We start from the raw sequence: 23,534 nt of genomic DNA, 5'->3' as shown, positions 1-23,534 counted from the left end.
GCTTCTCGACCCAGGATTCTTTCCCCTCTGAAATTTCGGCTATTATCTACCTTCACGGCGACTAGGATATCACTCCCCTTACCGCCACTACCCGGGTCCTGTCTCTCCCCTGCTGAAGTTCAAGGGTCCTCTCACCGATGGTTCTCGTTGAGCAGGGAGAAAAGCGGGCTAAGGTGCAGCTCTGCCACTTGCTCGCGAAGATCACTGAGCGGCACGGTCTGTAGTACCGACTGAAGCGCGCGGAGCTCCTCCAACGGCGCTTCTAGCCGCGACACCTCCCTGAGAAGAGCGAGCGCCTGGGCGGCCATGACTCCCCTTCCGCAGGGGCTAAGCAGCCTAGCGCCCACCGGCCCAAAGTCACGGCTTCCGGGGCGCTTTTCCCAGCCTCGCGAGATTTGCTCCGGCGCAGTCTCCGTTCGCGGAGTTTTGTCTGTGGCTATGAACCTTTCGGGCCGCACCAATCGCAAGGCCGAGCTGGCGGTCAGCGCGCGTTCGGGGCCAACCAAGCCTCGCGAGACGGGGTTCGTTAGTGCAGAGTCCACGGTCACTAGTGGTTTCGGTTGTCAGTTGATAGTCCTCTTTGGCGCTGCTCCGTTGTTTACGTAATCGGATTTGCGAGTTGGCAGTATTGACCACAGAGAGCTAAGACTCGCAGAATGCCCTGAAAGTGGAGTGGTGAGAATGGGGACCAAACCTTTAGGTTAAACGGCTTCGGGGGTGGCCTCCAGGCTCCAAAACCAGGTTCTCGGCAGCGGCAAGAGTGGCGGTGTTGGAGGCCGCTGCGACTTTGGCAGCGGCTGAGGCAACACCCGGCGGAGCGGAGGCTGTGGGCGGAATCGTGATTCCGGCCCAGACATGTATCAAGAGGAGGCGTAGGGTCGTGCCCCTGTTAGGATGAAAATTCTCGATAAAGATGGACGAAGGCGTGAGTAAGAGCGATGTAGGGCGCCTTTTGACGTGGAGTCTACCGAGCGCTCCATTAAGAAAAACGGGAAGGCCATGCCAGTGTTTCACCCATCTGCTACAAAGTGCTGTGTATTCCCCGGGATGTAAATACCGAGAAGTTGGAGACTGAGTTAACCTTTTGGGTTCAGGACCAGACAATGGAGGATGGGGATGTTGGGTGTCATCTGATGCTGAAGGCCATCTGCAACCTGGCCAAACGCATTTCACAAGCAACATGGAAATCACTGGGAATGTCAACCCAGATAAGTTTCACGCGAGCAAGGGTTGATTTGAGAAATCTAAAAATCGCCGCAGTCTGCGAAATGCGAGGTTAATGGGGGAGAAAACTGTTAAATGCTGAGTCAGCACCCAAGTATTCAGGCAGCTCGGACACTGTCAGAGCTAGAGGCTGTGTGCCTCAACAAGTCTTAAACGCCGAGGAGATAAGCCTGTTGTGGAAGTTCATGCCTTCCCGGAAAGCCTGAAGGAACTTAAGGACAGGATTTCCCTCATTATTTGTGCCGTTTCCTTAGGAAACAAAATGATCAGACAGTTGCTGCTTTTCAAAGACCCTAATCCCATTTGTCTTACGGAAAAAGATAAAAAACGCCTTCCTGTTTTCTGGCAACCACACTCCCCAAAGTATCAGTAACTACCTCCGTTTTTTGGGATTGGTTTCATAATTGTTTTGTTCATCAAGCCCGAAGTTATTAACAGAAAAAAATCTTCCAAGTGTTGCTAATAGAGGTCCCAATCATCCAGACTCCTTATTCTTTGCTCATCCTAATGTTGATATTGTTTCTCCCCTTGAAAGAAACGAGCCTTCTTCGTTCTTCAGCCTTGCATGAGGGTATAATTGGAGTATTCAGGAGGCATTACACCAAACATGTGTTTGCCCACTTTGCTGATTGTATTGAAAAACACCCTCAACTTGCTTTGAGAGAAATATGCCAACATTCTAACAGTACTGATGCTATGGTAGTGGTAAAAGAGGCCATGGATGATATAAAACCAGCTGCTCTTAATAAATCCTGGTGGAGACTTTAGGAGGATGTTGTGAATGATTATGCATGTTTTCCTAGGGCTGATGGAGAGGTTGAAAAAAATCATAGAACCTGCAAAACAGATGGGCTTTAAACTCATTGATATTAAGGCAAGTGAAATTAATGAGTTGCTCAAGTTTCAAGCGTTGGCATTAATAGAGTCTATGTCCATAAATGAGGAAGACCACAAGCCCCCTCCCCCCAAGCTAGAGGTAAGGATGATGCTATGGAAAATTGGATGCTGTTTTATACCAGGCCTCAGACTTCATTAATGTTGCGATTGATAAGGATCCTTTCCTGGATTGAAGTTTGGCCTTTAGAATAGTTTTCAGTGAGTTGCTATATATCTATAAAGAGGTGCAAAAGAACCTTCAAAATAAAGCAAAGGAGTTGAAGAAAGAGGGGGAAGACACAAAAGATAAAAAGGTGGGTGGGTGAAGGAAACATACAGAATCTGTCTGAGGGAGCATCTAAGTCCAACTTTGAATCTGAATGTGATAAGGTGGAAGAAAAGGGAGAGAAAGAGGAGGAAGATAAGAAACTCCAGAAGAAGGGCCTGAACCCTCAGGTAGTCACACTCAGGCTTTTGCTGCTCCTGAAGAATCTTCTGGAGCCATAAATGCAGAACTGAACTTTTGGAATCTAACCTTGGAATTGAACTTGGAGAGAGTAGAGATACCTGAGTTGAAGAAAGAAGATCCAAGATGGTTCATTTCCTGTCATCCTTCCCCCCTTGCCCCTAACATCACGTTCATTGAGACTATCGTCTTTATAATCACTAGCCGCACTTTGTTATCATTTAGTCATCCAGCGAACATTTATTGAACATGAACTCTGTGCAGGGTCCTTTGCTAAGCTTGGGGAAATCATCTCAGGATCTGAGGTAAATGGTCATTAACGGTGCCAATCCATAACAGTTATAAAGGATCACTGTTGTGATTTACTTTAGTGGAATGAAAATACAAAGGTTTTCATAGGACTGCTCAGCTTCGTTTTCTCTAATCTTATTTTTCCACAGGTATTAGGTTTTTCAATCCCAAATGGAGATTCTCTGAGTTAACTTTGGCACTTGGTATCAGAATACTTGTTCTTTAAATGGTGACATGCTGTTATAGTTTGTAAAACACTCTTAATATCTGTTAATTGTCACTTTAGACCTATGAAGGAGGTAGTAACCCTTAACTTTCTTAAAAAACCCACCTGAGTCTGCATAGCTAACAATGAAAATGACCGAAGTAGGGCTGCAACTGATTTATTTACTCACTACTTTGCCTACCAGTTTGTTGGGAAATATACCAAGCCTTCAAGAGTTTACAGTCTCAAGGGAGACAGACAGGTGAGCAGGTAATAAAATAAGCATGGAGGCTGTGAACTGGCAGTCTTCAGGCCAGATTTGGTTGATAATTGTATTGTTTGGTTTGTCTGTTTGAACAATTTTGAAGGAATCACCAGCTTTCCCTTTTTTAAGGTCTTATTTGTATACAATAAAATTCGCCAAATAAGGTTTACAGTTGTTACCATCAGAAAACATGGTCCTAAATGGTTAGGTCCTTCTGATCCTGTATTAGAGAAACAAGTCTCTATCTTGGTGAGAAGGTGAGTTTATTGAAGATGTATCCATCATCAAGGAACTGGAAGAAAAACCTTACAAAACCAGTTCAGAGTGGGAAGAGTGATTTGGGTTTTTATAACCCCAAATAGACAAAGAAATGGCCAGAATCCAGAAGAAAACAAAAGAGAAAAAAAAAAATAGAAGAGAAAAAAAACATGTCCTGTTTTCTTCTAGCCCCCTTTTGTTGGCTATTTGGGCTTTTGATCTTGTCCTTCAAAAGGAAGGTGTGGATATTAGTTCATATGATTCATTCCTGCAAGCTACGTAAGGAAGGGTTTCTGGGAACAGAGAAAGTTTTCTGAGATTAGACCAACAGCAAACTATTTCAAAAAGGGCTTTTTTGCTCAAAATAACTTCAAGGCAGAAAAAAAAGGGCAGGCCACGGTGGCTGATTCAGTGGCAGAGTTCTCGCCTGCCATGCCAGAGACCCAGGTTCGATTCCCAGTGCCTGTCCATGTAAATAAATAAATAAATAAAATAACTTCAGGGCTGCTTAGTAAAGTGATCATAAGAAAAAAAATTTCTAGCTACTGAAGACAAAATGTTTTAGTTAAAGGATTATATTGAGTATTTTTTCTGTTTATTCAGCTATCACAGTTTGTTGAATTTTAAAATAGCATGCAATTGTGCAACCATCACCACAGTCGAAATACAGAACAGTTACCTCAAGTTCACTTGTGCTTCCTAGCATCCAACCCTTCCCACCCCATTCCCAGGGTTGTCATTTTAAAAACTGGGTTAAAACGTTGGAAACCCTGGCAACAATGGACTCTGCATTCCTAAAGAGCAACAATCACTGATTACCTTGTGCTTTTCTTACTTGTTTGCAGCTCCCTATAGTTTTTGTTAAAGCTACGACAGAGGTACGTACAAAGTGCTTTGGGGGATTTTCAGAAAGGCTGCTCCGACCAGTAGCCTGAATTCACTAAAAAGAGAAGTAGCAAAAATGTTCTAAGCCAAGGAATATTAGGAGGCTGCCATATGTATGCTCCACTTATCTAAAAGTTTTCGTTGGCTAGTTGGGCCTCTTAAAAGTAGAAGAGTTTTATGTGTGTGTGTGTGTTAGTGTTTGTGTGTTAAGGTTTATGAAGGCTTTGTAAATCTAAGATGTCTTTTTATCTGGTCATCTCTGGAGATATGATTTTCTTGTTTTTGAATGGGGAGGGGAAATAGTGCTTTTATTTTTGCAAAGGCTCTGTGGTGGTTGGATTGTTTGTTTCAAGGGGGAGAAGGTTGCCTAGTGAAAATTCCTTCCTCTCCTTTTCCCTGTCCCCCTCCACTGTCTCCTTTTGGCCCACCCGGTTGGGGAAGGGTGAAGAGGAGAGGTCAGGTTAGGCCGTCAGTGCCTGCCCACCGGCCAGCAACCCAATATGGTGCTGCAACTCGCCATTACTGCTACCAGTAATCATTCAGCAAGGCCATGGATAGTGCTGTGCTGGATACCCGTGGCTCTCAATCCTTATATGCTCCCTGGTGAGTGCCCCACACTATGATCCTATGGACTTCTTCACCCTCCCCCCACCCCCAACGTAGGAACTGAGAGAGCAGGAAAGGAAAGAAAGAAGGAGCATTTTACTGGTCCTGTGATTTTGAGCTGGGGCAGGCTGGGGATGAATGGTGAGATACTTGGAGGCGCCATCTGGTGAGCTGGAGATTGTGGAGTGGTTCTAAAGGAGATTACCAGCACACCTTTACTCCTGCCCTGTGCCAAGGGGTGACCGGGAGGTGTTTCAGTGAAAGAATAGGAGATGTGAAGGTGTGTGCTGTTAAAATCTCATGTAAGGGTCACTTGATAGTTGCCATCTCATAGTTTTCTGTAATTTTCTGGGGGTTCTGTTTTCTTATCTCTGAAATTATCTTAAAATTAACGTTAAAGTTGGAAGTGACTGCAGAGTAAATACAGTGATGTAGGGTAGGTTGGGGAGGAGAAGTGGGAAGAGATCTGGAAGGGGAAGGTCAGAAGTCCAGAGTTACAGCCCAACTTTGCTGCTCCCTTTTTGGGTTGTTTCTTTCTCTCTCTGGCTCTTTTCTCATTTGTAAAATTAGCACAACGTTCGGCTAGATCAGTGGCTCTTAACCTTTGGGGACATGGCTCCTTTGAGTTTTGTTTATTTTGTTTTTTAATTCTGGATCTGCACCCCAGGAAAATGTATAGCTAAATACAATGTTGCATTTAGTTTTAGGGTATTCACAGGTTCCTTAAAACTAGATAGATTACAAGTTTAGAATCACTGGGTTAGGTGATACCAGGCCTCATTTGCCATAACACTGAGACTGTAAAGTCAGCTGTAACCTCTTTTTTTTTTTTTTTAATTTATTTATTATTTAAAAAAATAAGAGACAAAATAAAACAACATACATAATCAGTAATTCACAATATCATCACTTAGTTGCCGTAACCTCTTAAAGGTCATAGCAAATACTTCAAGACAAAAGGAAGAAAAAAAGCAGAATGAAATATGAACTATCTAAAAGGATAATGTTTTAAAAGAATGTAAAATTAGGAGTATAGTGAAAGTCATAACTGTGAAAATGTTATAAAGGTTTATCTTTTAAAATTATAGCAAATCTTTTTCCAAAATGTTTCTGTTAGTGAATATTGTGATGTGTGTATTTTCCATCAATTTTGCATTTCTGTAATGTCACTTTCTTATATATTATTATCCTCCTTTGGTTCCAAACTGAGCTTTTGTGCTTCTGGTTGATATTGCTGGCATGGGCCATAAACATTTCTTAAGCACCTGCTCCCTGTCAGAGGTTTTAAGGTACTGGGAATACAGAAATGAATGGTGCTTTGAAGAGGTCATGCTCAATGGGGGAAGGCATCTGTATTTCAATGTTATCAATGGTATAACAGAAAAATGTTTAGCAGCCTTCCTGGTCTCTACCTATTAGGTCCTAATAGTATCTCCTACCCATTTGTGACAGACAAAAATGTCTCCAGACATTGCCAGATGTCCCCTGTGCGGCAAAATCACCCTGAGTAAAGAACCAGTGGATTAAGTGAAGTTAAAATGGTCCCCTTCGATTCCTAGTCATGTTCCTTGCTGTCCAAAAAGCCCAGAATGGAAGACACTAGTCTTGGATTCAAGTCCTAGTTCTGTCATTGGGTTTTGGTATGTTCTGCTTTGGTTTCCTCATCTGTTAAATGAAGGCTTGTCTTAGATAAAATCTGTGGGCCAATTTACTTCTTAGTATTCTGACTATGATCTCATATAAGATTTCAGTACCTTTTAGGTAAGTTTATTTTTAGTCCTATTAGCTTTGTGTCCCACTGATAACCTGCTGACCGAAAAGCCCCAGATTGTTGTAAAGAATGGCCAGGTTGCAGGATAGGCCTGTATGGAGCTTCCCTTCCCTTCTAGTCACCTAAATCCTCTTGTGGACCACCCCAACCCTAGCCCCCACCATGAATGGTCCTTTTGTTTAGAGTCTGTGCTGTAAGCCACCTTAAAGTCATGTAGTTGGTTACCTCACAGTGTTCGTATGTCTCAAGTCTCTGCTCAAAACAGCACTAACAGTGATCCCAAAGCCCTGCCTATTTTACAAGGCTATAGTCGTAATAACATTTTGTCAGTGTATTAATTCACTACTCAAGAATTTTTTGAGAACTTTCTGTGTGCCATGAACTGTAATGAGGAGACAATGGTGAGCATATTATAGTCTCTACCTTTATTGAATTAGTGATTGCGAATTATTTTCATATCTTGCTTGAAGGTAGACAACACAAATACCATAATCCCCAATTTTTAGATAAGATTTATAAAAGGGAGAGGAATTGACTTGTCAGAGACCACAGGCAGCCAGCAGTACTGCCACTGGGATTTACATCCTGCTCTCTAGTGCTTTCGTTGTTTTTTTTTCCCCTATCGTTTTGAGTTGTCATTTATAAAAAAAAGAGAAAAGTGGTATAGAAAAGCCTGGTTCTTTTTTCTTACACGGTTACTGGTTTAGTTTAGAGAACTAGTGTGATGAATTGGAGACCTTGGTGGAGATGGCAAGAGGGAAAGAGAAACCCAACAGAGACAGGCCTTCTAGTCAAACAGAAGCTAAAGACAAAAAATACAACTCAGACTCTGCCAAGAAGTAGAACCCAGGACCTAGTGATAACCTAAAATGAGTGGAAGGACAGAAGCATCATTTGTACAAGGCATGATCCTTGGGCTGGGAGGCAGTAGAAACAAGCTGTTCTTCAGCCTCTGCTTGAGTCATGTCCCTTGTTGCATGTTGACTCTGTTAATGATTCCCTGTTAATAACTCTGGAATGAAAGATGTTCTCCAGTTCTTTTCACCACTAATTTTATTTTTATTTTATTTTTAATTTTTTTTATTAATCAAAAAAAAGAAAAGAAATTAACACAACATTTAGAATTCATTCCATTCTACACATGCACTCAGTAATTCTTAGTATCATCACATAGATGTATGATCATCATTTCTTAGTACATTTGCATCGATTTAGGAAAAGAACTAGCAAAACAGCAGAAAAAGATATAGAATGTTAATATAGAGAAGAGAATTAAAATAGTAATACTAATAAAAAATATATATATATAAAAAAAGGAAAAAGAAAAACAAAAACAAAAGACACAAACAAACAAACAAAAAACTATATTTCAGGTGCAGCTTCATTCAGTGTTCCAACATAGTTACATTACACTTAGGTATTATTGTGCTGTCCATTTTTGAGTTTTTGTATCTAGTCCTGTTGCACAGTCTGTATCCTTTCAGCTCCAGTTACCCATTATCTTACCCTGTTTCTAACTCCTACTGGTCTCTGTTACCAATGATATATTCCAAGCTGATTCTCGAATGTCGGTTCACATCAGTGGGACCATACGGTATTTGTCCTTTAGTTTTTGGCTAGACTCACTCAGCATAATGTTCTCTAGGTCCATCCATGTTATTACATGCTTCATAAGTTTATTCTGTCGTAAAGCTGCATAATATTCCATCGTAGGTATACGCCACAGTTTGTTTAGCCACTCGTCTGTTGATGGACATTTTGGCTGTTTCCATCTCTTTGCAATTGTAGATAATGCTGCTATAAACACTGGTGTGCAAATGTCCGCCTGTGTCTTTGCCCTTAAGTCCTTTGAGTAGATACCTAGCAGTGGTATTGCTGGGTCGTAATCCATTCTGCCAGTCTATGTCTTTTGATTGGGAAATTCAGTCCATTAACTTTTACTGTTATTACTGTTTGGATAATATTTTCCTCTACCATTTTGGCTTCTGTATTATATATATCATATCTGATTTTCCTTCTTTCTACACTTTACTCCATACCTCTCTCTTCTGTCTTTTCGTATCTGACTCTAGTGCTCCCTTTAGTATTTCTTGCAGAGCTGGTCTCTTGGTCACAAATTCTCTCAGTGACTTTTTGTCTATAAATGTTTTAATTTCTCCTTCATTTTTGAAGGACAATTTTGCTGGATATAGGAGTCTTGGTTGGCAGTTTTTCTCTTTTAGTAATTTAAAAATATCATCCCACTGTCTTCTAGCTTCCATGGTTTCTGCTGAGAAATCTACACATAGTCTTATTGGGTTTCCCTTGTATGTGACAGATTGTTTTTCTCTTGCTACTTTCAAGATCCTCTCTTTCTCTTTGACCTCTGACATTCTAACTAGTAAGTGTCTTGGAGAACGCCTATTTGGGTCTATTCTCTTTGGGGTGCGCTGCACTTCTTGGATCTGTAAATTTAGGTCTTTCATAAGAGTTGGGAAATTTTCAGTGATAATTTCTTCCATTAGTTTTTCTCCTCCTTTTCCCTTCTCTTCTCCTTCTGGGACACCCACAACATGTATATTTGTGCGCTTCATATTGTCCTTCAGTTCCCTGATCCCCTGCTCAAGTTTTTCCATTCTTTTCCCTATAGTTTCTGTTTCTTTTTTGGAATTCAGATGTTCCATCCTCCAGTTCACTAATTGTAGCTTCTGTCTCTTTAGATCTACCATTGTAGGTATCCATTGTTTTTTCCATTTTTTCTTCTTTGTCCTTCACTCCCATAAGTTCTGTGATTTTTTTTTTCAGATTTTCTATTTCTTCTTTTTGTTCAGCCCATGTCTTCTTCATGTCCTCCCTCAATTTATTGATTTGGTTTTTGAAGAGTTTTTCCATTTCTGTTCGTATATTCAGCATTAGTTGTCTCAGCTCCTGTATCTCATTTGAACTATTGGTTTGTTCCTTTGACTGGGCCATATCTTCAATTTTCCGAGCGTCATCCATTATTTTCTGCTGGTGTCTGGGCATTTGATCAGATTTCCCTGAGTGTGGGACCCGGCTGGTTGAAAGGTTTTTCTGTGAAATCTCTGGGCTCTGTTTTTCTTTTCCTGCCCAGCAGGTGGCGCTCGTGGCGCTCGTCTGTCTGCGGGTCCCACCAGTAAAAGATGCTGTGGCTCCTTTAACTTGCCAATCCGAATCTCGCAGTCGGCCCGGGAAACTGCGCGTGGAGGGCGGGGGGGTCGCCAGCCGCCGTGGCTTGGGGGAGTGCCGGTCCAAATTGCCCAACTGGCCCGAGACGCCAAGCGTGGCGGGAGGGCCCCGCTATCCAACGTTCCCAGTCAGATCGGGGAGCCACGTGTGTGGAGGGGACCCCAGTCGCCAGCCACCCCGGCCGGGAAAACGCACGCCCCTCGGGTATCTCACCGCAGCGGATTCTCCCTGCCCATTCAGCCATTCCAGAATGGGGTACGCTGTCTTTTTGGTCTCTGTCGTGGCTCCGGGAGCTGTTTCGTATTGTTTCTGTTTCTTTAGTTGCTGTTCTGGAGGAGGAACTAAGACCCGCGCGTCTTACTAAGCCGCCATCTTCTCCCCCACTAATTTTATTTTAAATGTTTACCATTAAAATAGTAAGAAAAATATGTTGAATAGACATTCACTACCATCTTAACTCAGAATCTTAATGTCTTTTTCTTGAATCTTTGTAATGGCCTTCTAAATAAGCCACCTTCTTCTGGTCCCTCCTCATTCCCCTATCCTTTACTCAGCTAGACCATTTTATTCCTACTTAAAAACCTCCAAAAGCATTTATTATCTGAATACAACCCCTAAACTTCTTAGCCTGAACCTTTTCTTTTTAATCCCAGCCAGTCTCATTTCCTCCCGATCTCCTCATATCTACACACACCAAGGTTCATGAAGACTAGATCTCATCTGTCCCTACATACCTCTTTTTTTAAAAAAATATTTTTATTGAGAAATCTTCTCACACTTACAGTCCACCCATAGTATAAAATCAGTGCTTACTCAGGGTGAAAGGGTAGTTCAGTGGTAGAATTCTCACCAGCTGTACGGGAGACCTAGGTTCAATTCCCGGCCCATGCACTTCCCAAAGCAAGCAAACAAAAAATTCAACAAATGGTGCTGCAATAAGGTGATACTCACATGGAAAAAGAATGAAATGTGACCCCCACCATCCAGCATAAAAAAATGCTCATGATATCATTACATAGTTGTGTATTCATCACCATGATCACTTTTAGAGCATTTGCATCACTCCAGAAAAAAAAAACCATACAGCCCATGCCCTTTACCTCTCACTTTCATTTACCACCAGTATTTGCATCTCCCCAATTTTTTTTACCCTTTATCCCCCCCCCCCCATTATTTATTTTTAGCCTTATTTTTTCACTCATCTGTCTATGCCCTGGATAAAAGGAGCATCAGACACAAGGTTTTCACTGTCACACAGTCACAATGTAAAAGCTATATCGTTAATTATCTTCAAGAATCAAAGCTACTGGAACACAGCTCTACACTTTGAGGTACTTCCCTCTAGCCACTCCAGTACACCATAAACTATAAAGGGATATCTGTTTAATGCATAAGAATAACCTCCAGGATAACCATGACTCTGTAATCTCTCAACCACTGATACTTAATTTTGTCTCATTTCTCTCTTACCCCTTTTGGTCAAGAAGGCTTTCTCAATCCCATGATGCCGGGTCCCAGCTCATTCCCGGGAGTCAGGTCCCACGTTGCCAAGGAGATTTAAACCCCTGGGAGTCATGTCCCAAGTAGAGGGGAGGGCAGTGAGTTAACCTGCCAAGTTGGCTTAGAGAGAGAGGCCACATTGAGCAAAATAGAGGTTCTCTGGGGGTGGCTCTTAGGCATAATTATAAATAAGCTTAGCTTTTCCTTTGCAGGAATAAACTTCATAGTGGCGAGCCCCAAGAAGGCTCAGCCAATTGAGTTGGTTGTCCCCACTGCTTGCAAAAATATCAGGAATTCCCCAGATGGGGAAGTTGAATAGTTCCTCCTTTCTCCCCAGTTCCCCAAGGGGACTTTACAAATACTTTTTTTATTCTATGCCCAAATTACTCCGAGTATATCGAGGCATCACACTAACCTGTACCAACCAACAAGATCTCATGTCCTATTCAAGACTCCATGTGATTATGGTATTTGAGTAAACTGACCATACAAGTTAAATTAGATAATGTGCTACCCAAAGTATATATTTTGCACCAAGTAAACATCTGTCCCTTTGGTCTCGCACAGATGTTGAAGTTTTAAAATATGGGCCATAACATCTTTTATTAAGTTTTCTGATTACCTTAGTCTATACAGATCAGCTTCCTATCTCTAGTCGAAGTCTGATCACTTTTTCAGCTGTTTAAACAGTTGCTGAATGGGGTAATGCCTACTTTCATAGCCTCAGAGCTCTTTGAGTCTCAGGTGTCACATAATTACCCGAATTTTCAGGAAATTATCAAGTAATATCAAATAGCTCAGTATCTCAGAATTTAGAAATAACAGTTACAAAACCTGAATATATGTGACTGCTATAAGAGCTTACAATCTAGGAACCTTTACAGAAGGCCAACCTGGTAACCCACACTCTCAACTTCAATCCTCCAAGTTTGTGTACTATACTTAGTCCATATGAGTGAGGCATAAAAATATTTGTCTTTTTGTTTCTGGCATTCATTCAACATACTGTCTTTCAGGTTCATTCACCCAGTTGCATGCTTCACACCTAAATACTTCTTGAGTTTACGTATACTATCGTTTGCTTAGAATGCCTGCTGTACCCTCACCCCCACCTCCACCCCACACCCCATTTTAATCCTACTTATTAAGGTCCAACTCAGAGACACCTTCTCTTTGAAACCTCTCCTCCTTCAGGTTGAGCCTTCCTTTTGGCTTCCCTGCTCTTGGTGCAGTAGCACAAGTCACATTGCTTTAGATTTGGTCTGCTTGCAAGACTGCTTTTTCTACTAGTGTCTGCTACATATACAAATGAATGGAGGTGACATTACTCCCTAAAACATCAGGTCCTTTCTTTCTAAACAACTCAACATTCTTGAAGTTGATGTTAGACTGAGTGATAGCGTTTTGAATGTTGAATATGGTCTTCGGGTGCACACAGCCTCTAAATTGGTGGTCACAGGTTCACCTTGTGTTTGATTCCTTCTTTTCTTCCTCCAATCAGAATTTCTGTTTCCTTCATTAATATTACCTTTGGAGAACAGCTCTTGTTTAAAAGAACCTGTGATAATTACCCAGAAGTTTGACTTCAGTATTTACTAGCTAAAAATTGAAATCCTTCTGATGCTTCCGCTACACCCAGGATCTATGCTTTGTTGCTTTTTTTCTTTAGGTGCTTACATGAGCCACTCTGGGTCCTATCAGGGAACAACTTAAGGTGACATTTTGGATATTGGGTTTTGAGAGGAAAAGGAATATAGATGACTGGACTCTAACTAGCTAAAAGTCCAGTTTGGGTAAATGTGTCAGTATTAACTTGGAGAGAGGGCTCTGTTAGGTTGCTGATGATAAGTCAGTGTTTACCAGGGTCTGATATCTTTGTAGGTAGTTTTTTTTCTCTGATAGTTTTTAGGCTTTTCTCTTTATATTAATGTTCAGCTATTTGTTGAATATCTCCCTCTTCTATTCTTTCAGTGTCCTTTTTCTGAAACTTCTATTAGAGAGATGTTGAAAGTTCTGGATTTGACTTCCATGGCTGAACTTTTGTATTGTTCTGTTGTTCCTTTGTGTTGCATTTTGCGAAAATTTCTAAGCCCAATCTCCCATCTCTATAATTGGTTTTTCAGCTGTGACTATTTTGCTACTTAACCCTTCTATTGAATTTTTGTTTAAACAATTATAGTCTTCATTTTCAAGACTAAATTGTTTAATAACCAACTCCTCATTTCATAATTGCCTAATTTTATTTTATGGATACAATAACCTTGCCTTATCTTTCTGAGAATATTAATTATACTCAGATTTTAATTTAAAATCTTGGCCGTCTGCTTATGTAAGCTTGTTTGTTTTTTTTTTGTTGTTGTTGTTATTTTTTAGTTTTTTCTCTCATGGTATTGTTCCCAAATTACTTTGTTCCCCTTATTATTTATTTTTATTCCATATGTTCCTCTCATCTGTTGACAAGGTAGATAAAAGGAGCATCAGACACAAGGTTTTCACAATCACACAGTCACATTGTGAAAGCTGTATCATTATACAATCATCATCAAGAAACATGGCTACTGGAACACAGCTCTACATTTCCAGGCAGTTCCCTCCAGCCTCTACATTACATCTGGGATAACAAGGTGATATCTACTTAATGCATAAGAATAACCTCCAGGATAACCTCTCGACTCTGTTTGGAATCTCTCAGCCATTGACACTTTGTCTCATTTCACTCTTCCCTCTTTTAGTCTAGAAGCTTTTCTCAATCCCTTGATACTGGGTCTCAGCTCATTCTAGAGTTTTTCTCAATCCCTTGATGCTGAATCTCAGCTCATTCTGGGATTTCTGATTTTTATTTTTTAACATGGGCAGGCACCGGGAATCGAACCCGGGTCCTCTGGCATGGCAGGCAAGCATTCTTGCCTGCTGAGCCACCATGGCCCGCAACTTGACCTATCTTGTTCCACTATCTCCCTGGAACCTGATAATCTATTTTTTAAATGTGAAATATCTTGTTACTAAATATTGATAACAGAGTCAGCATATTTTAAATGAGATGCAGGTTAAATCATGTATCTTGCCTGTAAACCACTAGTCTGTGACCTTTCCACTAGATAGTTATTAGTTTTTCTAGAAGCCCTTATAGTTATTAGTTTTTCTGGAAGCCCTTGCAGCTCTATGATTCGGTTTTTTTGCTTCCTATCTGCCCTTGAGTACATCAGCTCACTAACTATGACTCACTGCTGGTCTTGAGCGTATGTGTGTTTCAAAATTTAATTCAGTCGGCTCTCTTGTTTTTCTTTTTTTTCTTTTGGTCATAGGGGCTTTTTGAACAGTACGTCCGTCATGGTTTTAAAACCTTTCACCTAAAGACAGGTTTCTTTGATCAGTCACTGAGGAGTTCATACTCCCAAAGAGATTGGAAAGGGCCTATGAGGCAATGAGATAATTTTTTCTAGAAGCTTAACTCAGTCTCAGCACTTGTACACCACCTTCAGAACCAATAAAATGGGATTTCTCAATGGATGTTTGAGTGAACAAGACACACAGAAGTTGCTTAAACAAATGTGACCGTAGTACCTTTCCTTTCAGTCAGGGATTTATTTAGCCCTGGGAACTTTCCAAGGGAACAGGGGTGGTGGTAATGCTACATGAATATGGAGTGTTAAATACAGTACTATTCAATCTGGGGTCAAGGGAAGAGAAAGGTCAGTTCTCTTGGCAGCAGTTAAGGGAAGGTGGGATCAATGAGCATAGCTCAGATAAGGCTTATCTGACTGGGTCCAAGTCCTTCAGAGAACAGAAACCTGGCCCCCTCATCTGAGATCTGAGAAAGGTTTGTTAGGGCTTTAGGTTTTGATGTTTGGGAACACTTCTTACTTCCATTGATATCTTAGTGATGCTGCTGTTTCTTTGTCATCTGAGCTAGTTCCACCACACCTTAAGCATGTTCACCAGTGCTTTGCACAGGAATCAGATACTGAAAACTGGTGGGATTTTAGATGATCAGGTCAGGGATTCCAACTTCTGTCTTTAAAAAAAAATCCTAAAGTCCTGCAAAGTTGATGATTGTGCTCTTAGAGCTGTGGAGAAATCTTAACAAAATAAAAGGTGAAAAGAGCCTACATTTCCCAAGAACAAATACAGGTCATTATGCTTTTTAGCTTTTGCTCGGAGTTATAGTAACTCTTGTGTCTACAGAAGGACTGAGTGACAGCCAGATACATGTCTGAGGCAGAAAAGCAGAAGAGGGTGGCATAGTAAAAGGGGTAGAAACCACTGATCTAAACTAATCCTCTCATTGTACAGCAGTAAAGTCAGCTCAAGAGCAGGGGAAGTACCTATCTCGAAGTTGGTACTCAAATACCTATTCTGGAATGAAAGAAAGAACTTACCTAAGGTCACACAGCCATGCAAATGCAGGGCCAAAATGGAACCCAGGTCTTCTCGTTCCCCATCCTGTGTTGATTCCCATACCCCAAACAGATGGGCCTGTTCTTAAAAGTGCCTTCCCATAGCTGCTTCCTTACTTTTCTCCCTACCCAGGGAAGGGCTTATAAACAGCTCTGTCTTCAGAGGTTCTGTGCATGATGGTTATGGAATGTGCTGGTTTGAAGGGGGTTTGACAGGAGAGGGAGCAGCATCCTAAATGTTTGTCTACTTGGACTTAGGTTTCCTGGGTAATTCCCAGAAACCTCTGTCACCCTGTCCTTTCTCTTTAAGATCCTGAGCTCTTGCCCTGATAAGTATCACCATCTCTGCCTTAGAGCTGTACTGGATATGAAATGGTTGCCTCTATGAACATTCTGCCCAAGGCCTCCTCACTGTGAGTTCTGCCATGGCCAGTGGTTGGGGGAAAGGAATGGTAAGGTCAGATCCCTTTCCTGGTAAGTGGAAAGAGTACTGAACTAACATAGAATTGTCAAGGAATAACTCAAAGGCATTTATTAATCAGCAGTTCACTGCTGATATTCAGAGGATATCAATCAGTGAGTTTATGTCCTCCAACAAAAGCAAAAATCATAAGTATGTAAGAGAAGGGAGAAAAAAGTACACACACAGTCTAGGAGCAGTGAGTTTTGTTTGCACATAATTTGGTTAAATCAGTTAGCTTGCTGTTAGCAAAGAAGTCAGTCTGGGCATTCCAATAGTGAGTAAGCCAACTAGGAATATCAGAGAAAACAATTTCCATTATTTTTGGATTCTCCGAAAACCCTGAGAATTCAGCATATTGTGACAGACTGTTTCTACGTATTGTATGCCTTTCATTTCATCACCAACTTTACTTTAGTTAAACATCATCTGCACCATTTCCCTCATCAGACTATTTCAGCATCCCATTACTAGCTGTGTAGGATTTGTCAGGTGCCTTACTTTCTCTGATTATCCTGTTTCTCACCACCACCACCCCCCAAAGAGAAATGTTAATATCTGCTTTAAATGCCAAAATGGAAAAGTGCTGTATAACGAAATTTACCATTTTTATTTTTTCTCTCCTTCAATGATGTCTTTTGCTAATGGCTCACATCATCTATATTAGTGGCTCCTAAATTTGGCTGTGGTTTAGATTCCTGAGCTCTACCTTGGACTACTCAATCGCATTCTCTCAGGGTAAGGCATAGGTCATTGAGTGTTTAAAAAGTGGTATAGAAGATCCACATACAGCCAATCTGGGAAACAGTGGTTGGGGACTGGAATAGAAACTCAACTTGGTGTCTCCTCCATGTGTCCATCCTTCCTTGAAATTGGTCCTTTTATTAGTCAGGGTTCTCTAGGGAAATAGAACCAACAGGAGATATCTATAAATATGAGATTTTATAAAAGTGTCTCATGCAACCAGGGGGATGCACGAGTCCAAATTCCATTGGGCAGTCCACAAGCCGGCAACTCCAATGAAGGTCTTTGATAATTCACCAGGAGAGGCTTGCTGGCTGAAGTGGAGATGAAAATTCTCACTTCTGACTGCTGAAGTTATCACTTTTTCTTTAAAAGCCTTCAATTGATTGGATTAAATGTCTCATTGTGGAGAGTCGATAATAAAAGTAGCACCAGTCCAGAGGCAAGCACAGAGATGATGAAGGGCCAGAAGCTGTGAATGCAGAATGCACATTGAAAGAGCTGGGGGTGTTCAGCTTGGAGGAGAGAAGACATAGCAGTTTTTGCAAGGCTTTCCTGGGGTGATTCTTCATGCGGCTGGTTGAGGAAATCAATTGGGTGGCAGATGTTGGCTCATCAGAAGAAAAAAATCTTCTCATGTAGAAACCTTTAAGTTAGATGGACTTCATCAAGATGGTGAGCCTCCCACTTCCAGGCATGTTTAGGCAGATGCTGGCTGCATGCATTATAATGGTGGACTAGATAACCTTTGGGGCCTAACCAACTAAGGAAATTTTTTTTTGCATGGGCAGGCTCCCGGAATCGAACCCCAGTCTCCAGCATAGCAGGCAAGAACTCTGAGCCACCGTTGCCCGCCCACTAAAGAATTCTTTATATGGGGTTGGAGAGATTTTAAAGTTCCCTCCTCAATAAGTCATGTAGTTGGGCCAGGTTTTACATTTCACTAGGCTCCTCTTGAGAGCTTCATGTTTTTTTTTTCCTCTTATCTAAGTACTTTGGGGGAGGGAGAAATAGAAGAAGACACTGATATCCTGATGGTGAGTCAGTGTCAGGTCTTGATAGAGGAATGAGTGAGACCAAGGCCTCTTTCCCAGATTCCAATTAAAAATTAGCAAAGATCAACCAATTGAGGTTCTGTTCCCACAAAAGATGCCCTAGGTTAATTTCTGAGCTGGTATTAGGGCCTGGTAACCTGAGAGGAATGCTGTCTTCTAAATGGCCAGATGAATATGTAACTGCAGAGCTGGGGCTGAGATACTAAAGCAGTGGGATTATTATTTTTTTTTTACTTTTGATTTTTCTTTTACAGTTAATAAAGACAAACACCTCAAAGGTTCACATGCTCTCCAGCTACATCAGGTAAGGCTGGCATTTCTTCTCACTCATTCACCACAGGATCTGCCAGGAAGACACTGGGGCTAAGGGAAGGAGCTTGAAATCTAGAGAGACCTGGAACTTAGACACCACCTCCCATATGACCTGAGCAAGTCCCTGTCCCTTTCTGAGCCTCAGATTCTCCATCTGGGAAATGAGAGGCAGAATGGGATCATTTAAATCAGCAGTTTTGAAATTTTGGTCTCAGGACCCACTTATACTTTTAAAAAAACTATTGAGGACACCATAGAACTTTGTTTATATGGGTTATATCTATCAAAAGTTTGCTATCAAGGGCCATGGTGGCTCAGCAGGTAAGAGTGCTTGCCTGCCATGCCCTAGGACCTGGGTTCGATTCCTGGTGCCTGCCCATGTAAAAAAAAAAAAAAAAAATGAAAAGTTTGCTATCAAAAGTATTCTAAATTAAAACTGATACAAATTAAAAATATTTTTCAGTTTATTTAAGAAAATAATAAAACCATTATATATTAACATAAATAATGCATTTCTCTGGCATTTTTATGGCAAATAACCATGTCTCCCCCACCCCCCCAAAGTAGAATAGAAGGCAGCTGGATTCACATATTTGCAACTGCATTTAGTCTGATTCAGCATGTGGCTTTGATTGAAGTATATGAAGAAAATTCAGTCTCACACAGATATGTAGTTGGAAAAGGAAAAAGTATTAAAATAGCCTCTTCAGATAATTGTGGATAATCTTTGATATTAGACCAGAACTTGAAAAGTGGTTAGTTACAGTGTGAAATCTGAAACCATATTAGTGAACTTTTTCTCCCTCTTATATTAAAATCTTGCACTTTGAATGAATATTTTACCATATATGATTTTTGTAGATTAGTCATTTAGAATATATTATTTCACTGAATTATACAGGGTTTTCAAATGTTTGACACATTTCATTATATAGTATCAAAACTTAGATTTGTTAATATCAACTCTGATCACCTGAGAAGAGTATTAGGAAGCTCATGGTGATAAATTCAAGTTTTCAAAATTCTGACTTTTCTTGAAAACATAAATTTTATCTTTGGTAACAAACTATATAAGTTGCTTTCCTTTGAGCAATGGGTTCATTTTTTTCACATTTGAGGAAATATCTACTTAATACTCAAGCCTAAGTAATCATGATTTTTTGGTCAGGCATTCTCTCAATCAAAAATGGGGTTCTGTGAAAAAAGTTTAGCTTGTGACTAAACTGGACAAGTTTAAGACAACCATTGAACTAGGAATGCAACAGAAGTGCTTTTTGCATACTTCATTTTGTCACACAGAATATTTAAAAGACGTGTACTCAAGGTACAAGATTTAATAAAAATAGTACCTATTACCACTTCTTCAAGGATTTTAAATGAAACTGGCATTTTTTTAAATGTCACTGTGTAGTGGTGAGGAATATAATTACAATTAGTTCAGCCTGGTGCCACTATATCCAGGTATGCTAAGACACCAGCAGTTTGTCATTGATTATGCACCATCAGTGTAGCTGTCAACATAGTGAAAACAATAAATAACATATTAGTGTTATCAAAATAATTTTGACCTTGTGGATCCCCTAAAATAGTCTTGGAGATCCCCAGGGGCTAGCAGAAACCATTTTGAGAACCACTGGTCTAAACCCTAACTACTCAAAATGCGGTTTGTGGGATTGGTATCACTCTGGGAGCTGACAGAACTGTAGAATCTCATGCTGACCCCAGACCTACTGAATCAGGAGCTGATTCTAACAAGATCCCCAGGTGATTCCTATCCACATTAAAATATTAGAAGCCCTAGTCTTAAACCAGTGGTTCTCAACAGTGTCTACATATTCGAATCACTTCAAAAACCTTATCAAACAACCAACTAGACCCCCACCTCACAGATTCTGATTTAATTTGCTTAGGGTGGGGATCAAAAATAGTGTTATTAAACACCCCAGGTTGACTCTAATGTCCATCCAGGGATGAAAACCATGTCTCAATGATAAAACCTTTTTCCTTCACATCTTAGAAAACTAGGATTTGGTGAAGATACGATTATATCTGGGTCTCAAATTTAGCTATAGAAAAGTGCTTTGTGACTTATTGCCTCAGCAGAGATGAATGGAGTAAGGCATCTTTGGTAAAATGAAAATTGTTGAGAAATTACAGCTTTACTGATAAGGGACAGCTTCAGGGTTAAGAGAGTTAACTCAAAGCTTTAACCTTTTGTGTTGACTCCTGGCTCCCTGACTCACTAGTTGTATTATAAGTGCGTGACTTTCTCTGCCTCTATAAAATGGTATCATGTTGTTGTCCCATCTATAAAATGGTATCATGAGTTGTTACAAGTACTAGAATTAATATGAAGAATACAATGAAGTGCACACATAAATCCCTGTTTCATTGTCAGCTCTTTGTACTGAAATATTTAAAATGTTTTATTCTTTGAATTCTGTGTGTCTGCTCATTAAAATACATACATTGTCACTGCTCATGAAATAAGTTAACAGAATTGATTATCCTAGGCACTGGATAAAATTACCCAACTCACTCCAAATGTTTAAGAACCTGTACACATTTTGTGATTTATTAAGTATGCTATCTCATGAGATCTTTATAGCACCTCATTGAGTAGAGAGGAAGTAGAGGATTATTATTCCCATTTTACAGATGGGAAACTGAGGTCCACATTCATGCTTCTTCAGTCTGGAAAGTAAGGAGAACTTAACACTATGTGATGAGGGCCAGGTGAGAGATATAGGAGAGAAGAGAGGTATTCCTGTGTGCCTGGGTGGTCTGGGAAGATCCCTTGGAAAAGGTTAGTGATTGAGTATGGCCTTGAAGGATAGCAAGATTTTTCAGGGTCAACAGGAGCAGAAAAACTTTCTAGGTGAGGAGGAGAATACTGAGGTATTGGAAATGTGTTTGGGGAAAGCATGGTGAACATTATAACAAGTATGTGATAGTAATAAAAACAATAGCTAACATTAATGGACTGGTGGACTGTGGTAGATTGCAGAGGGCTTCCAGTGGGAGTCCAGAAGGAGGTGGCAAGTGGATGAGCTTTGTCATCATATTCAGCTACTGGGCCTACTTCAGCATCCTAGGATGTAATTGCTCTGCTTTATATGAGGGGGAATGTACCTGATGACTGTTCATGCTGAAGTGTTTGAGGTAAATACCTTCTTCTAGAGGAACTAGCCTTACCCCAAAGGATGAGTTTGCTGATGATGGAATTTCAGAAACCAGTAGGATTATTTCTCCTGGCTAAAGGATGGCATTTGTTGAGTCTTGACAAGGTAGGACTGGGTGAGAATGGGCTTCATGAGTGTGTGTAGGACTGCAGGAATATTAAGACAGCTGCATGGACTGGAAGTCTTTTGACTTTTTCCTAGAATGAATATGATAGACATCAGAATAGTCTGATGCTTTGCTCAGTGGAGACACAGGTTCCAAGCCCACCATACTAACCTTTTCACTTGGCATAGAAATTGAGCATCCTAAAATAGGAAAGAACCCTGGGGATCTGCTAGACCAGTGTTTTCATACTTGTTCCACAGAGCCCTAGAAGGCTGTCAATCTAGGATCTGACAAAAAGTACCCTGAGGGCTGCTTGTGTGGGGTTAAACGTATGAGACCCCCACTTACATTTCAACCAATGCACACTTCAATCAATGCAACAATGATTTTAGTATATATTGAGCTCCTGGTAAGATTTGGCTTAAACATTTTTTTTCTTTGCTAAAAGATTGCAAATCACTGGTCTAGACCAGTCTCCATTTTACAGATTAGCAAAGGAAACAGAACTGTATGGTACTGAAGTCCTGAAAGGGGGGTGGCATGTTGAGCTGTGAATGGTATGGCCAAGGTTGCTCTTCCCTGTGTCTGGTGCCCTTGTACACCTGCTCCAGGGGTCTCTGGTGGAAGAGGGCTAGGTAGGCACTGGTCAGTAGAGATCCGTGCGGTGAGCAGAAAAGAAAAGAAAGATTTCATCATCCATGAATATTACAAGGTAATTGCACTCCAGGAAGACAATGTCAGTGTGGGTGGGAATTGGGTTCACAGCTGGTATTGTGGGTCTTTCACAGAGGGAAAGGAATGTGGTAGAGTTAGTGCCAGGCTCTGGTTCTAAAACCTGTGCTCTGGGTTCTAATTCCCCCAAATATAAAATGGGGAGGATCTCCAAGGTCCCTTCTGTGAAGATCTTGAAGGGACTACAGGCCGAAGCCCCTACAAAGGTTTAGAGCATCCTCTAGATAGCCACTGGGAAGTCTGGGGGGGTAGGGTCGGGCTTGCTTCAGAACAAAAGAGAATGATGATGATGATGATGTCCCTTGCTTTTTTTTTTTTTTTTTACACATGGGCACGCACCAGAAATCGAACCCAGGTCCTCTGGCATGGCAGGCAAGCATTCTTGCCTGCTGAGCCACCGTGGCCCACCCGTCCCTTGCTTTTTAAATCAAATAAGTTTCTGATATGTATGAAAGTCCCAACTTGTGTGAAGTAGTTTCTATTCTACTTGGTAAATGTACGAAGGACCCCAAATGAAATGTATTGCTTTCAGAATAAAGTCCTATATCTTGGTCTGTCTCTCAAGGTCCTTCATAACCTGGTCTCAACTCACCTCTTCCATATTACTTTCCACCTCTCCTCTCATACGTGGCACCAACATGCTGTATGATGCTATTCCTATGTCTATGCTGTCCCCTCTGCCTGGAATGTCCTGCATGACTGCTTGGTGACATCTGGCTGCTCCCTGTATAAAGCCTGGTTTTCCTCATTGGAAGGAATAACTTCTGCCTTGGTGTTCCTGTTTTCCTTGTGTACCCCATAGTACTGCTCAAAATCAGCTTTGTATTTCTAGATTGTGAGTTGCTCGAGGTCAGGGGCATGTCTGGATCTATTTGATCTCTTGCACAACATTTGGCAAATATTTTCCATATTGATGTTTCAAGGAATTGAATAACTAAAGCTTTATCTATAGTACCATTACTTTCTAGTTTATAGAACTGGCAAGATTGGATTTTTTTTTTCCCTTGAACTTT

General features: G+C 40.9%; 1 protein-coding gene and 1 long non-coding RNA gene across 10 annotated transcripts in view; one reads left to right on the top strand and one right to left on the bottom strand.

Annotated features, from left to right (window-relative positions):
* The window catches only part of PSMD5 (proteasome 26S subunit, non-ATPase 5), a 28,185-nt gene extending 27,706 nt beyond the window's left edge, over positions 1-479 (bottom strand). For 2 of the 3 annotated variants that reach the window (XM_077143385.1, XM_077143378.1), the window contains exon 1: positions 136-479. In XM_077143385.1, the coding sequence (XP_076999500.1) occupies positions 136-308 (173 nt within the window). In that variant the 5' untranslated portion in view covers positions 309-479. The remainder of the gene's footprint in view (positions 1-135) is intronic. The other variant, XM_077143366.1, reaches the window with a different exon arrangement.
* LOC143668866 (uncharacterized) overlaps positions 296-23,534 on the top strand; it is a 36,674-nt gene continuing 13,435 nt past the window's right edge. For 2 of the 7 annotated variants that reach the window (XR_013168603.1, XR_013168600.1), the window contains exons 1-4: positions 300-2,871; positions 16,241-16,343; positions 17,058-17,128; positions 18,444-18,493. This is a non-coding gene — a long non-coding RNA (uncharacterized LOC143668866). Of the gene's footprint in view, positions 2,872-16,240; positions 16,405-17,057; positions 17,129-18,443; positions 18,494-23,534 lie in introns of all 7 variants that reach the window. The other 5 variants (XR_013168602.1, XR_013168597.1, XR_013168601.1 and 2 more) reach the window with 4 other exon arrangements.

The sequence above is a fragment of the Tamandua tetradactyla genome, chromosome 2 (assembly GCF_023851605.1).
Source record: "Tamandua tetradactyla isolate mTamTet1 chromosome 2, mTamTet1.pri, whole genome shotgun sequence".
Classification (NCBI taxonomy): domain Eukaryota; kingdom Metazoa; phylum Chordata; class Mammalia; order Pilosa; family Myrmecophagidae; genus Tamandua; species Tamandua tetradactyla.
This window is presented reverse-complemented; position numbering and strand designations above follow the sequence as displayed.